The 14,387-nt window shown below is 46.1% G+C and overlaps 1 protein-coding gene across 1 annotated transcript; it reads left to right on the top strand.

Moving 5' to 3' along the window:
- The first annotated feature begins 1,930 nt into the window (after positions 1–1,930).
- Positions 1,931–13,319, top strand: LOC135887688 (zinc finger protein RFP-like). The gene is made up of 7 exons (XM_065415414.1): positions 1,931–2,347; positions 3,991–4,086; positions 7,322–7,552; positions 7,783–7,805; positions 8,604–8,719; positions 11,371–11,430; positions 12,802–13,319. The coding sequence occupies exons 1-7, from the start codon at positions 1,931–1,933 to the stop codon at positions 13,317–13,319; spliced, it is 1,461 nt and encodes a 486-aa protein (XP_065271486.1).
- Positions 13,320–14,387: the final 1,068 nt, after the last annotated feature.

Raw genomic sequence — 14,387 nt, 5'->3', positions numbered from 1 at the left:
GTATTGACCCTGACACTACTGCACAGGTCAGATCTCCCCTTCAGGTTTAAAGGTGAATGCCCCCCTCCCCCCCATTTCTCCTCACAGACTTGCTGGCAGCCCCCAGGGTCCACCAACATCCACAGCCCCTGACTGTCACCTTCCGGGGATGTGTCCCTGAAATGAACTCCTCATATCTCAGCATGTAGGGAACAGGATCAAATCTCTCAAGACTGTCAAGAAGATTGTTCCCTGCATGTTCCCATCTTACACTTTTGTGATTTGCAGAAATGATGAGGTAGAGATTTGCTGTGTCTGGATCCAGAGTCACATTCACTGGAGAGACAGAGAATCAGAGCGTTAGAGGCAGAGCTCAGCCCTGGGGAGGCTGGGACCATTTCTCACACTCCCCAGCAGCGCCATTCTGGCTGGGATAGCCCCTGATTTTCTACCTCTGTGTCCCTGCCTCTCTGCTGAGACTGACCAGGGATTTAATTGCAAGTCCCTCCTCCCAGGCACTAGGGGTGCTGTTATAGCTGGGCTGGATCAAGACCTGAGAGGTTATTGAAATTAGTGAAAAATAAGCAGAGAGAATCTGCTATTCCATAGATTTTCAGTCTCGGGATTCACTAACATATACCCACCCTGTCCTTCCCATGTTGGTAAATGGCAAGGGGGTCTTGGCTAGCACTTCTTTGCTGTGTGTGAATTTTTGCACAGATTCTGAAAAGCCAGCATTGCTATGAGGCAAAACTAAGAAAGTATACACACTAAGGGGCATACTTCCAGCAAAGTGAATCTGTGTCTGCAACAGGACTGTTGCCAGCTCAGTCCAAATAAGGGATGCTAATAACGGGAAAGAGTGCTACATTCACTGTACTTCAGCACGATCATTAATAGGGTAAATCTGTGTTTCTATGTTATTATTTAGCAAAATAAAATAAAGGAACTTATATTGTGTGTGTATTCAGAGAGGCTTTATTAGCAAGTTAACACCACAAATGTCCCTGAAATTAGTTTGAAAGTGTTGGTCTGTGTGCCTAGCACAATGGATGCCCCATTTCTGGTTGGTCCTTAGGCACTACCATAATAAACAAAATTCATATCTAAAGTTTCCTAAACAAATGTTCTGCCTCATATTATATGCAAGGCTCCAGGAGTCTGGTGGAGGATGGGCACAGCAATAAGGATTTTGGACCTTAACTGCATTTCCATGCATTGTACTGTTTAATTGTTTGAGAAAACTTCTGTAAGTATACTTCTGTAAGTAACGGACAGATATTCACAACATTCCCAACTTATTTACCATGAACTTAATAACAGTGTCACTCCTTAGACAGAAAATATTCCATTCCTCATCAGTGTTCCTTGAGCCAATGGTTCTCAACCAGGCATACACATACCCCTGGGGGGTACTGCAGAGGTCTTCTAGGGGGGACATCAACTCATCTAGATATTTGCCTAGTTTTACAACAGGCTGCATAAAAAGGACTAGTGAAGTCAGTACAAACTAAAATTTCATACAACTATGACTTGTTTATACTGTTCTGTATACTATATACTGAAATGTAAGTACAATATTTATATTCCAACTGATTTATTTTAAATTATATGGTAAAAATGAGAAAGGAAGCAATTTTTCAGTAACAGTGTGACTGTGACACTTTTGTATATTTATGTCTGTATATTTATGTCTGATTTTGCAGCCGAGTAGTTTTTAAGTGAGGTGAAACTTGGGGTACTCAAGACAAATCAGTTTCCTGAAAGGGGTACAGTAGTCTGCAAAGGTTGAGAGCCACTGCTTTGGGCTATCGCTTTAACAATGGACTCCTTCCAGCAAAGCAAGACATCATGAGTCAGATTCACTTCCTGGTGCAGGACTAGCCGGAAACCTGACTGAGCTCAGCAAAGCACTGCACAAGTACCCAGTTACACTCCCCCACAGAGAGCCATGGCTACAGAGAACCCTGTAGAAAGCCTTCAGGAGGAAGCTACTTGTCCCATCTGTCTGGAGTATTTTAAAGCCCCAGTGATTCTAGACTGCGGGCACAATTTCTGCCGGCTCTGTGTCACCCAGTGCTGGCAGGGATCCGATGCAAACTTCTCCTGCCCTCAGTGCAGAGAAATCCTTCAACACAGAAACTTCAGGCCCAACAGGCAGCTGGCAAATGTTGTAGAACTTGCCAAACAGCTGAGCTTACAGGTAGCAAAAGGAGCCGAAGGGGAGAGAGTGTGTGAGACGCATGGGGAGGCCCTGAAACTGTTCTGTGAGGAGGATCAGACCCCCATCTGCATGGTGTGCGACAGGTCCAAGGAGCACAGAGCTCACGCTGTGGTTCCCATAGAGGAGGCTGCCCAGGAGTACAAGGTAGGACACCATCATGTAGTCATGTTATAGTTACAGCTTTGGATTTTAAAGAGATGAGGTGAGTGAGGTAATATCTTTTACTGGACCAACTTATGTTTGTGAAAAAGACAAGCTTCCAAGCTTACACAGAGCTCTTCTTCAGGTCTAGATTTTAAAGACAGTTCAATTTCATTGCAATTTGCTGATAACACTTAATTCCTCTCTCTGTGTCTGCTGTTATTGTAACAGAATTTCCCAACTCTGTAACACACTGATTGCATGAAAGATTAAATAAAAGAAGTTTTCTGGAGAACAGAAACTTTTAAATGACAGCTACACTAGAGCTGGGGAAATAATTGATTTTGCAGTTCAGTGACTGACCTGAGAAACCGGAAAAAGTAATAGTTTCAGATTGACACAAAACAGCATTTTTCCCTTCACCAAAATGAAAACATGGAAAACAAATCATTTTGGATCAAACAAAATATTTTGTTTAATCTGAAATGAAATATTTTGTTCAACCTGAAACTAAATGTTTCAATTAGTTTTTGAGTGCTCTTTCCCCTTTTCTTCTCCCCCTTTGAAAAAAAAAAAAGTTAAATCTAACTAAATTTAAAACTGAAACATAATTTTAAAATGAAAAAGTTGTAACATTTGTTTTAAAAATGTTATATTGAAACATTTTGACTTTCTGTATTTTTCCTCCTCCCTCCCCCCAAACTGTTCACCAAATGTGACCCAAATTCACAAACAGTTTCAGTTGGCCCCAAACTGAATTTTTCAATGAATAAATTATTTACTGAAAAAAATGTCACCCAGCTCTAATTCACACATCAGACCTTTCTCCAATGTATCCATCTTGCTCTATTGTATTCTGATGGTTACAGTAATGCCAATAGGTTATGGAAAAGGAACTTGGTTCCATTCAATGTCTGTCTGATCAACGATTGTTTAAAATGTCATCCCTTTTGGCCTGAGCTATTAGACAAAATTTAGGGCCGCTTGCATTAGGAGGAGAAATTGATGATGGAGTATTAGATGGGTGCAATCATGTTTATTTTTTTAAAATGTACACAAAGTTCTGTTTCCCGGAACACACCAGACACAAACAACAGAAGGCCGTTTCCTTGCTCACAAGTCCAAGCCTGTTTTTCCAGCCAGCACTCTGCCCCAAACAAACTCCCTCTTTTGTCTTCCGCTTGGGCCATGCTATCTGTGTTTCTTTGGCTATTCTGGCTACTTTTCTCCTGTTTTCTCCCCACGCCCCTCCCCTCTGCTACACACAGACTGACACAGCTGCCATCCAATCAATCCATAGCCCCTGTGGTTGCAGTCAGTCCCAGGGAAACCCCTCAGTCCATGTGGGTCAACTTCTACTCCAGCCTCGCTGTGTTGGCCCATGACTTGGGTGGTAGCATCTATTGTTTCAGCTATCACTAGACAAATGGACACTGAACTGCTCCCTCATTTAGCATGAATGAAAGTGGGCTAGCACAGCCATAAACTTCAAAAAACTCTACAAATACCCACCAATCAAAACACACTTGCTGGCAGCTACCACCTCTCTCCAGTATGACAATATACATAGATTTTGTTCCTAAAATCCACCCTCCCACAGTAAATAAATAAACTCTCAAATAATTAAAACTTTTTTTTCTACTCAGAAAAAAATTCAGACCCATTTGATGTCTCTGAAGAAAGAGAGAGAAAAACTACAGGAAATTCAAATGATGGATACACAGAGAAGCTGGGAACATCTGGTAGGTGCCAATAGTTATTAATGGATCTGACTGAAAAATGGAATTTCCATTCCATGGGAAATTCTGATATTTCAATATTTATTTTCATCTGGATCCAGGACAAAACATCAAAATATCAAAACTTCTCTTGGAGAAAGTTCAGAAAAGGTTTGATTCAGAAATACTGGCTTGTAAGAGAGATTGGATGCCAGAGGGGAGACCACAGTGCAGCAGGGGAGATGCACCCCAATATTAATAGATAATACCTAAGTCTTATATAGCATTTTTCATCAATAGCTCCCCCAGGGGTCTGTTCTGGGAGCAGTCCTATTCAACATATTCATAAATGATCTGGAAAAAGGGGTAAACAGTGAGGTGGCAAAATTTGCAGATGATACAAAATTACTAAAGATACTCAAGACCCAGGCAGACTGCGAAGAGCTACAAAAGGATCTCTCAAAACTGTGTGACTGGGCAACAAAATGGCAGATGAAAGTTAATGTTGATAAATACAAAGTAATGCACATTGAAAAGCATAATACCAACTATACATATAAAATGATGGGGTCTAAATTAAATGTTACCACTCAAGAAAGAGATCTTGGAGTCATTGTGGATAGTTCTCTGAAAACATCCACTCAATGTGCAGCGGCAGTCAAAAAAGCGAACAGATGCTGGGAATTATTAAGAAAGGGATAGATAATAGGACAGAAAATATCATATATGAAATATCATAAATCCATGGTACGCCCAAATCTTGAATACTGTGTGCAGATGTGGTCGCCCCATCTCAAAAAAGATATATTGGAATTGGAAAAGGTTCAGAAAAGACCAACAAAAATTATTAGGGGTATGGAACGGCTTCTGTAAGAGGAGAGATTAATAAGACTGTGACTTTTCAGCTTGGAAAAGAGATGGCTAAGGGGAGATATGACAGAGGTCTATAAAATCATGACTGGTGTAGAGAAAGCAGATAAGGAAGTTTTGTTTACTACTTCTCATAACACAAGAGCTAGGGGGTCACCAAATGAAATGAACAGACAGCAGGTTTAAAACAAATAAAAGGAAGTATTTCTTCACACAACGCACAGTCAACCTGTGAACTCCTTGCCAGAGGATGTTGTGAAGGCCAAGACCATAACAGGGTTCAAAAAAGAACTAGATAAATTCATGGAGGATAGGTCCATCAATGGCTATTAGCCAGGATGGGCAGGAATGGTGTCCCTAGCCTCTGTTTGCCAGAAGCTGGGAATGAGCAACAGGGGATGGATCATTTGATGATTACCTGTTCTGTTCATTCCCTCTCTGAGGCACTGTCCATTGTCGGAAGACAGGTTACTGGGCTAGATGGACCCTTGGTCTGACCCAGTAAGGCCATTCTTATGTTCTTAAGCTCTTTACAAAGGAGGTCAATATCATTATCCTCATTTTGGCACAAGGTGGGTAAGTGACTTGCCAAGGTCACCAAGGAGCAGAGCTAGGAACAGAACCCAGGTCTTCCGACTCCCTGTCCACTGGAATGTCAACCTGAGCTGAACGTATACTACAGCACTGTAGCTATGCTGGCATAACCCCAGAGGGTATGTCTATCCAGCAATGTAGGCCAAGGGATAGTGAGACTTGAGTCAGCTGACCTGTATCAGGGAACCCCGGGGCTTGAGTGTCTACACTGCACTTTAACCCTAGGCTAATGATTTTCTGACTCGTGCATGAACCTAGGGCTATAGCATCCACACTGCTGTGCATAGACCTGAGTCAAAGTAACACTATCCCAGAGTGCCTAGCACACACACATCCTGTGTCGACACTCTAGCCCTAGGAATGTGGTGCACTGTGGGAAAACTCTACTGCCCACCCTATTTCCTAAGTGTGGCACTGCTGTTGATGGGACTTAGGTGCCCACAAGGAGCACATGAGTACATACATGGCATAATTGGCTCCTTTGGTGGCTCTCTCAGTAGAATGGCTGCAGTGGGAGAAGGTTTTATATTGAACTACCATCTAATCTGAGAATTGGGCTCTCCGGCTCTAGGCAGAGTCACGCTGTCAGGAAAATGCCCATGTGCCCCTGTTCTGAGGCTAATTAGGATATCAGGCTCCAGGGCTGTCAAACTAGTAAGATTATCATAGATCACCAGGGTTGGAAGGGACCTCAGGAGATCATCTAGTCCAACCCCCTGCTCAAAGCAGGGCCAATCCCCAGACAAATTTTTATCCCAGTTCCCTATATGGCCTCCTCAAGGATTGAACTCACAACCCTGGGTTTAGCAGACCAATGCTCAAACCACTGAGCTATCCCTTTGCAATTCTTAATGTTTAAAGTGGGCTGTCCAGTGAAGAGGTTTTTGTTTGGTTGGTTTTTTATTTATTTTTCTCTGTTTATTTTGAAGTTTGATATAAAATGAAGGTATCGGAGGGAAAACACACACACACACACACCCCAGCTGGCTGCTGCTGGCTGCAGAGCAGTGACGTGCATCCCCAGGGCTTTGGGTGCAGTGTGCTCCAGCACCCTGGGGACCCCTTATCCCTGCCCCCACCACACCTTGGGATGCAGGGATAAGGGATCCCCGGGAGGCTGTGTGGAATTTTGGGGCTTACCACCCTGAAAGGGCATATTGGCCTGGGACCCACACAGCCCCAGAGGGGCCAGAGAGTGGAGTGAGGACCAAGCACCTGCCCCTGCCGTCCACCCCCCAGTTGCAGCAGAGAGAAAGATAAGAGAAATGTAGAGTAGCTGTCTGTTCTTTGTGGGTTTTTCTCTGTGGGGGGGGGGGAGAGGGGGAATCAGTTTCTGTATGTTTGGTGGAGTCTCTCTCTCTCTCTTTGTGTCTCAATACGGTTTGTAAAAACAACGAGGATCCTGTCTTCCTACTTACAATATTGCTGCTTTTTCATCTGTTTGTTCTATTGGTTTTTCTTTCTCCCCTCGCCTCTCTCCAAAGTCCCTGTCAATATTGGCTGAACCCCACTCCTTGCTGCCCGGTACCTGGATCTCCAGAAGGCAATGGGCACAGAAATTCCTCCTCGTGTGAGACACAAAAACTTCCCTTCGAAGGGAGATAGGGTCCAAACTGGAACCTGTGGGAAAATCTTCTCCCTTGTGACCACAGGGCACATTCAAGTGTCAGGTGTTGAATTCTCAGGGGTTGCAGTGAAATGCTCCTTCCCTCATGCCCAGGGCTTTATGACCTGACCCATGACTCCTCTCTGTGACCCTGACCGGCCTCTCTCTGTTTCTTTTTGTCTATTACAGAAACAGACAGAAGCTGAGAGGCAGAAGATTATGTCTGAGTTTGAGCAGCTGCATCAGTTCCTGAGGGAACAAGAGCGACTCCTGCTGGCCCGGCTGGCAGAGCTGGACCGGGAGATTGTGAAACTGCAGGATGAAAATGTCACCAAACTCTCCAAGGAGATTTCCCGTCTCAGTGAGCAGATCAGTGAGCTGGAGGGGAAGTGCCGGCAGCCAGCCAGTGAATTCCTGCAGGTGAGGGACATTATAACCCCCCCTCAGATCCCTACACAGGGATGGGCAGGTTCCTGAATCATGAGCCTTGGAAAATAAATGTATCAAATTGTTTAAAGCTGCAAACTTTCTCCTAAAAACTCCCTCTGGGACAGAAGTGGTAACGGTACAGTGAGTCCCCTCCAGAGCAGGAGGGATACTCAGTGTGGGGCATGTGGGACTGAGCTCCCTTTTTTCTCTCTCCCCTCTAGGACATCAGAAGCACCATGAGCAGGTATGTGGCTCCTTCTCACTCCCCCTCATGCTTCTCAGCACTGGAAAGGGGCTCGGGAATCTTATTAGCACATCTCCCCAGGGCACAACAGCACAATGTGTGGGGCAGGGTCATTTCAGAGACCAATCTCCCTGTGTTGACCTTTAGCCCCGGGGTGTTACCCTTTTATACAGGACTGGAGTCCTAGGAGAAGGGTTATTACCCTAAACATGGTAATGTCCATCTCTGGGGGACTGGCTGCCTCAGGAGTCTGGGGATGGAATACGGGTCTTTCATTACCTTTCACAGTCACTGGCTACTCTTTTGCCCAGGTCAGCAGTGATCAGAACATTTACCACCTAATTTATGGTTTGGTGACATGGGTGAAATCATTTCAGGAATGGGCGAGCGGGGCTCTCAGACCAGTTCCTAGTGGGAAGATGCCCACCATGCAATAAATACAAGAACGTGGGAACATCCTGGCTCACAGAAGATGAAGGCCAGGGACTGAACTAGCCATGGAGACAACTCCCTTGTCATTCCTAGAGCTGGTCTCCAGATCAGTGCTGAAGCATATCAGTGGCCACTATGTAGAAAGCTTGTGCTGCCATTGCCTGGGCTGTGCCTGCTCAGAGGCTGGATAAGATTGTCAACCCAGGGGGTTTCCTGGCAGAGCTCCAGTGATATAACCATACGCATATACTTCTGCTAGAAAATTCCCCACATAGACAGGCCCTTAGACTCCAGACCCTCAGGCCAGCTGCTGTCACTAGCGTGTAGTAATAAAATCACACAGAGAAATGTTTCTTTTCTCTCTAGGTCTGAGGAGGGGAAGTTCCAGCAGCTGCTGGAGGCTTCTTCTGAGCTGGAAAGGAGCCTCAGCAATTTCTGTCAGAAAAATATTGCTGTAAAGCTGACCCTGAACAAACTGAAAGGTACCGAGAAAGGAGCTAGGAGGGGACATTGAGAGAAGTCTCTGTGACTGTAGGAGGAGACAGCAGCCACTTCACAGCAGCCAGCAGAATAATCCCAAATTAGTTACTCAACCACATTCTACAGAGAGGGACCAACAGCCCTTCTCCCGCAGTTCAAAACTATGCTATGCCTAGATCCGGGAGGTTGCTATGCCTCCCGGATCGGGGCTAAGAGAATCCCCAGTGGGCTGGGGGCTGTCTAAAGTGCAGCCCAAGTGGAGCAGCCTATGGGTAACAGCCCTGCCCAGAGTCAGTGCAGCAGAGTCCCCTTTGGCCTGGGCCTGCCCCTTCTGCTGGGCTGTGTGACTGTCTTAGCCGGTTCCTGCACGGGGGCAGTTCTCATCCGGCCAGAGCTAGGCTTTCTTCCCTATTTATAATGCAGTGTAAATGGGCTCCAATGGGAAGGAGAATCCTTCCACAGATGGGTTTCCCACTGCTCCCAAAGACCCCTGTGTTCCCCAGGGCCTGCAGGCCCCACTCTGGGCTGGTCCAAAGGGCTGTGAATCCACTGCTAACTCCTTGGGCAATAGTAACAGACAGAAACTAATTAAGAACTAACTGGGGCAAATCCTGGTTCCTTCCACAGTGGTAATGGGTATTGGGGAGTGAACGTATCTGTCCAATATCCCTGTGTTTAAAGGCTAATCTCCTAACTTTAAGTATTCACTTTTGAAAAATGTGTCGTGCTTTGTGCCTCAGTTTTCCCATCTTTAAAATGGGGATAATTAGAACTGATTGGGAATCAGTTTCAACAAATGTCCCAGCTCAAGAACATAAGAATGGCCCTACTGGGTCAGACCAAAGGTCCATTTAGCCCAGTATCCTGTCTTCCAACAGTGGCCAGTGCCAGGTGCCCCAGAGGGAATGAACAGAACAGGTAATCATCAAGTGATCCATTTTATTTATTTTTTATTTTTTTTTATTTTATCTCCTGTTGCTCATTCCCAGCTTCTGGCAAACAGAGGCTAGGGACACCATTCCTGCCCATCCTGGCTAATAGCCATTGATGGACCTATCCTCCATGAATTTATCTAGTTCTTTTTTGAATCCTGTTATGGTCTTGGCCTTCACAACATCCCCTGCCAAGGAGTTCCACAGGTTGACTGTGCATTGTGTGAAGAAATACTTCCTTTTATTTGTTTTAAACCTGCTGCCTACCCCTAGCTCTTGTGTTATGAGAAGTAGTAAACAACACTTCCTTATCTACTTTCTCTACACCAGTCATGATTTTATACACCTCTGTCATATCTCCCCTTAGCCATCTCTTTTCCAAGCTGAAAAGTCCCAGTCTTCTTAATCTCTCCTCTTATGGAAGCCATTCCATACCCCTAATAATTTTTGTTGCCCTTTTCTGAACCTTTTCCAATTCCAATATATCTTTTTTGAGATGGGGCAACCACTCAAATAAAATTGTGGAAAAAATAAGTCATAGTTGTCAAAATGTTTCATGTTGACATTTTTTAAAGGAAAATTTGAAGTGCCCCTTTGTTGTAAAATTTCAGCTGATTTAGACTAAAAAAAAGTTAGAAAGAAGGTGAAAATTAAAAAGGAATTGTTTGGGAACTTTCAAAATGAAACATTTTGATTCACCTGAACTGATTTCCCCCCCTATTTTGAGTTACAAAATATTTTTAAGACTTCAATTTTTTGTCCCATTTTGAGATGGAGAAAATTTTTGAACTCTAAAATATTTGAAAGATGGAAAACTAGTCTCTGCTCAGTTCTAGGGATAATTCTGTTCCACAGTGGGGACAAGAGTGAGATGTAATAATTGAGGGAATTTATAAAAGAAAATATCAGTCCTTTCTACACCATAAAGAAGCAGCCATGTCTGAAGAAAAAAATCTAGTCCTTAATCTCTGTGAGCCTCACTTTCCCTGTCTTTAAAAATTGAGATGCTGTCTCTTTGGATGGTGGTGTAACTTGCTGAGTGACAGTAAAGTGCACTGACATGCTGTTGTGACAGTTGCTAGCTTGACCAACACAGAATGGATTGAACTAGGGCTTCAGAGCTAAAATCATGAGTGTCAAGAACTTTACCTGTGGAGCCAAGCTTCCTACCCAAGTGTTGTAACAAACTCACATCCTCTGTAGATCAGAGGTGAGACACACCACATTTACCAGTGGGTTATATACTTCTGCTCTACAGACAAAGCTCATCCCAAACAGCTGAGGTCCCCAATGCTTCAGATAAGTCCCTTCTTACGTGAAAGCCACTATTGTGGCCAACCCTAGGAATCAGACCAAGGACCTAGGGATCAAACCAAGCACCCTCAGCTGAGCACAGGAATCTCTACAGCTTGAACTAAGGAACTTGCTGGGGCTGTCACAGACTTGCAGTCTCTGTGGATTGGGCACAGACAGAGACAAAACACACTGACCACTGGGTTACACTGCCATCAGAGGGAAAAGGCAAAGTTTCTGATCAGTTTTAACCTAGCCACACTGGAAAAATGGATGTGGCTCTTTCTTCACTGCTTTGTCTGTCTTTATGTCTGGCTCTATCAGTTTCTCTCTCATAACCAAAATGCAGTTATGTTAACAAAGAGCAGGGACACCCCATAAACACGACAGCATGAAGTCTTGTCTCTTTCCCCTGTTCTTTCCACTAGATGTTCTGCCATTGGAACTGAAGACAGGAAAGGGGAAATCCATGGGATCAGATGAGAAGGGTACATTTCCAGGTGGAATTGCTATTATTGTTATTATTTATTTATTACTAAATTAGAAGGAAAGAACTTCCCCAAAATAATATCTTTGTTTACTTGTTGTTAAAGTAGAAAGAAAGAAAGAATTACAGAGCACACTAAAACAATATAAAAATGATTAGATTTGAAGGAAACCGCAAGCTAAGATTACATCACTAGTTTGTCACATGTTTGTCACACGTTTGCTCATGTAGGCCGAGCTTTGTCTGTTAACAAGTTTTTCCGTGCAAATGGAGGCTTGGCCATTGGGGCTAGCCAGAATGGCTAGGAGGGCTGGCTGGGGTGCAGAGGAGGTTAGGGGCCCAGCTAGTGGGGTCTGGCCAGCATGGGGAGGGAATGAAGACTCCAGCTAGGGGGCCTGGACAGTGTGAGGTGAGACCCACCTATGGGGGGGTGGGGGTTGACTGGAGTGGGGAGTTAGGGGCATGGCTGGGGTGGCTGGTCAGAGTGGGAGTGAGGGGCATGGCTGGAAATTTGGGACCGGATGAGGGTGAGGGTACCAGCTTGGGGGTGATGAGGGGACTGGCTGGAGTGGGCAGGCAGGAGGCCCTGCTTGGGGGGCTTGGCATAGTGAGGGTAAGGGGCCTCCCTGTGGGAATGGGCTGTATTGGGGGAGAGGAGCCCAGCTGGGCATACAGGTCAGCCTACATAAGCAATGCAGTGTACCTCCCCCTAGCAGCTACCTGTCATACATTTAGGTGGCAGCAGGGAGAGCCAGAGAGATTCCTCTGCCCACATCACCCTGGGCCTCTGTGGGCCTGACTTTAGTGGAAATTGGACTTTTCCAGTTTTCTGATTGTCCCCAAAGTTAGCAGGGTTCTGCCCGTTTGTGCCTCAACCAGGCCCATCTGGTCTGGAACTGATCAGGTGTTGTCCAAAGCCGTCGTGTGACAGGCACAGAAATACCTAATCGAGTTGAGTGGGGGCCTGGCTTCATTGTGCCCCAAAGATCCTGACATCAGCCTGAGCAGCCAGTTCACACACAGCCAATACACAGAAAAAGTCTCACCGACAGACCCCCAAACACCCTTTACTCTGCCCCGGCACTGCTCATGGACATTTCTGGGTGGGATTGTCAGGAGCATCTAAGGGAGTCAGGAGCACAAGTTAAGTGCCAATGGGCCTTGTGCCCCTAACTCCCTTAGGTGTTCCTGAAAATCCCACCCCAGGTTCCTTTTTCATATTTAATGAGGAAAATGGAGTAGAGAGGCCCCTCAGAACTGTCGCACCTTTTCCCCTTCCCCTGGTTTGAGGGACTTTCCATCCAGAAACTTCTCTTTGGGATGGGCTCTCCTGTGGGGGCTGAGCTCTGAAGTACTCTGCTTCTCTCCCCAGCGAGTGTGACTCTGGATCCAGACACGGCTCATCCCCGGCTTCTCCTGTCTGTGGATCGGAAAATTTTGACCTGGGACGTCATACGGCTGAACCACCCTGAACATCCCCAGAGATTTGAGTTGTCTCCTTGTGTGCTGGGCTGTGAGGGATTCACCTCAGGGAGACATTGCTGGGAGGTGGAGGTGGGGCATGGGACAGCCTGGGCTGTCGGGGTGGCCAGAGAGTCTGTGAAGAGAAAGGAGGAGCTCAGTGCGGCACCTGAGGGGGGGATCTGGGCTGTGCAGAGGTGGGGGTTCCAGTTCCAGGCTCTCACCTCCCCTCCAACCCCCCTGTCTCTGAGCTGCGTCCCCAGCAGGATCCAGGTGTCTCTGGACTGTGAACAGGGGCAGGTGGCATTTTTCAGTGCTGATAGCGAGGCCCCGATCTTCACTTTCCCACCAACCTCATTCACGGGGGAGAGACTCCGCCCTTTCTTCTGGGTCTGGGGTGTAGGTTCCCAACTCACTCTCTATTCCTGAGGCACCCGGTGGCACATGGCTCCCAGTCCCATGAAACGAGCTTCTCCGGCCTCTGATATCCTAGTCTCTTTGGCCCTGCATGGCTGCCATGTTCTTGCAGAGACATTTAAATGCAAAGTGAACAGACCAGAAAAGCTGCTGTCTCTGCCCCATCGTGGGTCTCTCCTGCTTGTCTCTGTCTCTCTCCCTCTGAAGGACCATGACAGCCCTGCAAGGACTGGAAAATAGGGGTTCACAGCTTGCCTGTCTCTGAAGGGGGCAGGAGGGTTTCCAGGAGCCCCAAGACTTGTATGACTCCATGGTTCCACAAAAGAGAACATGCATATCATGTGAAGGGAACCTAGTCATGGCTGTAATGCATTGCTCAAACTGTGACCTGCAGAGAGCTGTCTGGCTCCTCCCCCTTGTTTTCAGCTCCTGTGTTGCATTAAAATAGCCTTAGGATTCCTTCCCCAGGTGAGCGGTTGCTGTGGTTGTCCCAGGGATGTTGAGGAGTGGGGAGGTGGGTCCTGCAGTCATGTCTGAGAGAGAAAATGGTCTGTGAGTCACTATATCTACTGGGGTGGGTGTACACTGTGTTTAGCCTCACAACACTTCTGTGAGGTGGGGAAATGCTGTTACCCCATTTCAGAGAGAGGAATGTCCAGCACAGAGCAAATAAATGACTTGCCTGAAGTCACATAGGAAGACAGTTACAGAGCAGGGACTTGAACCTGGGTCTTCCAAATAAACAGCTGAACCACCAGACCAGCCTTCTTCTCTGCATTAGGAGCCTGGGAAAGGAGGATAAAGACAAAGCTACACGCAGGGAAAATATATTAGTAAAGTTTGTCTAATGATCCTCTCACTGACCCTCCCCACAATCACTGGGCCAGCCCTGTGCAGAGTCAGGTGATCACAGTGGACAGGACCTGAGTACATGGTGGGAATGAAAATAGATTATTTTTTCAGGCCTGCTCTGAAATGCTCAGGCTGCCTCTGAATGCCCAGTTATGTTCTGTGCTCAGCTTTCGGGCCCCGCTGCCCAAAGCCCTTCCTCTCGCCTGGTCTGTTTGTGTTCCCTAGATA

The sequence above is a fragment of the Emys orbicularis genome, chromosome 13 (genome assembly GCF_028017835.1).
Source record: "Emys orbicularis isolate rEmyOrb1 chromosome 13, rEmyOrb1.hap1, whole genome shotgun sequence".
Lineage (NCBI taxonomy): Eukaryota > Metazoa > Chordata > Testudines > Emydidae > Emys > Emys orbicularis.
The sequence above is the reverse complement of the archived record's forward strand: the minus strand, read 5'-3'. Positions and strand labels throughout refer to the sequence as shown.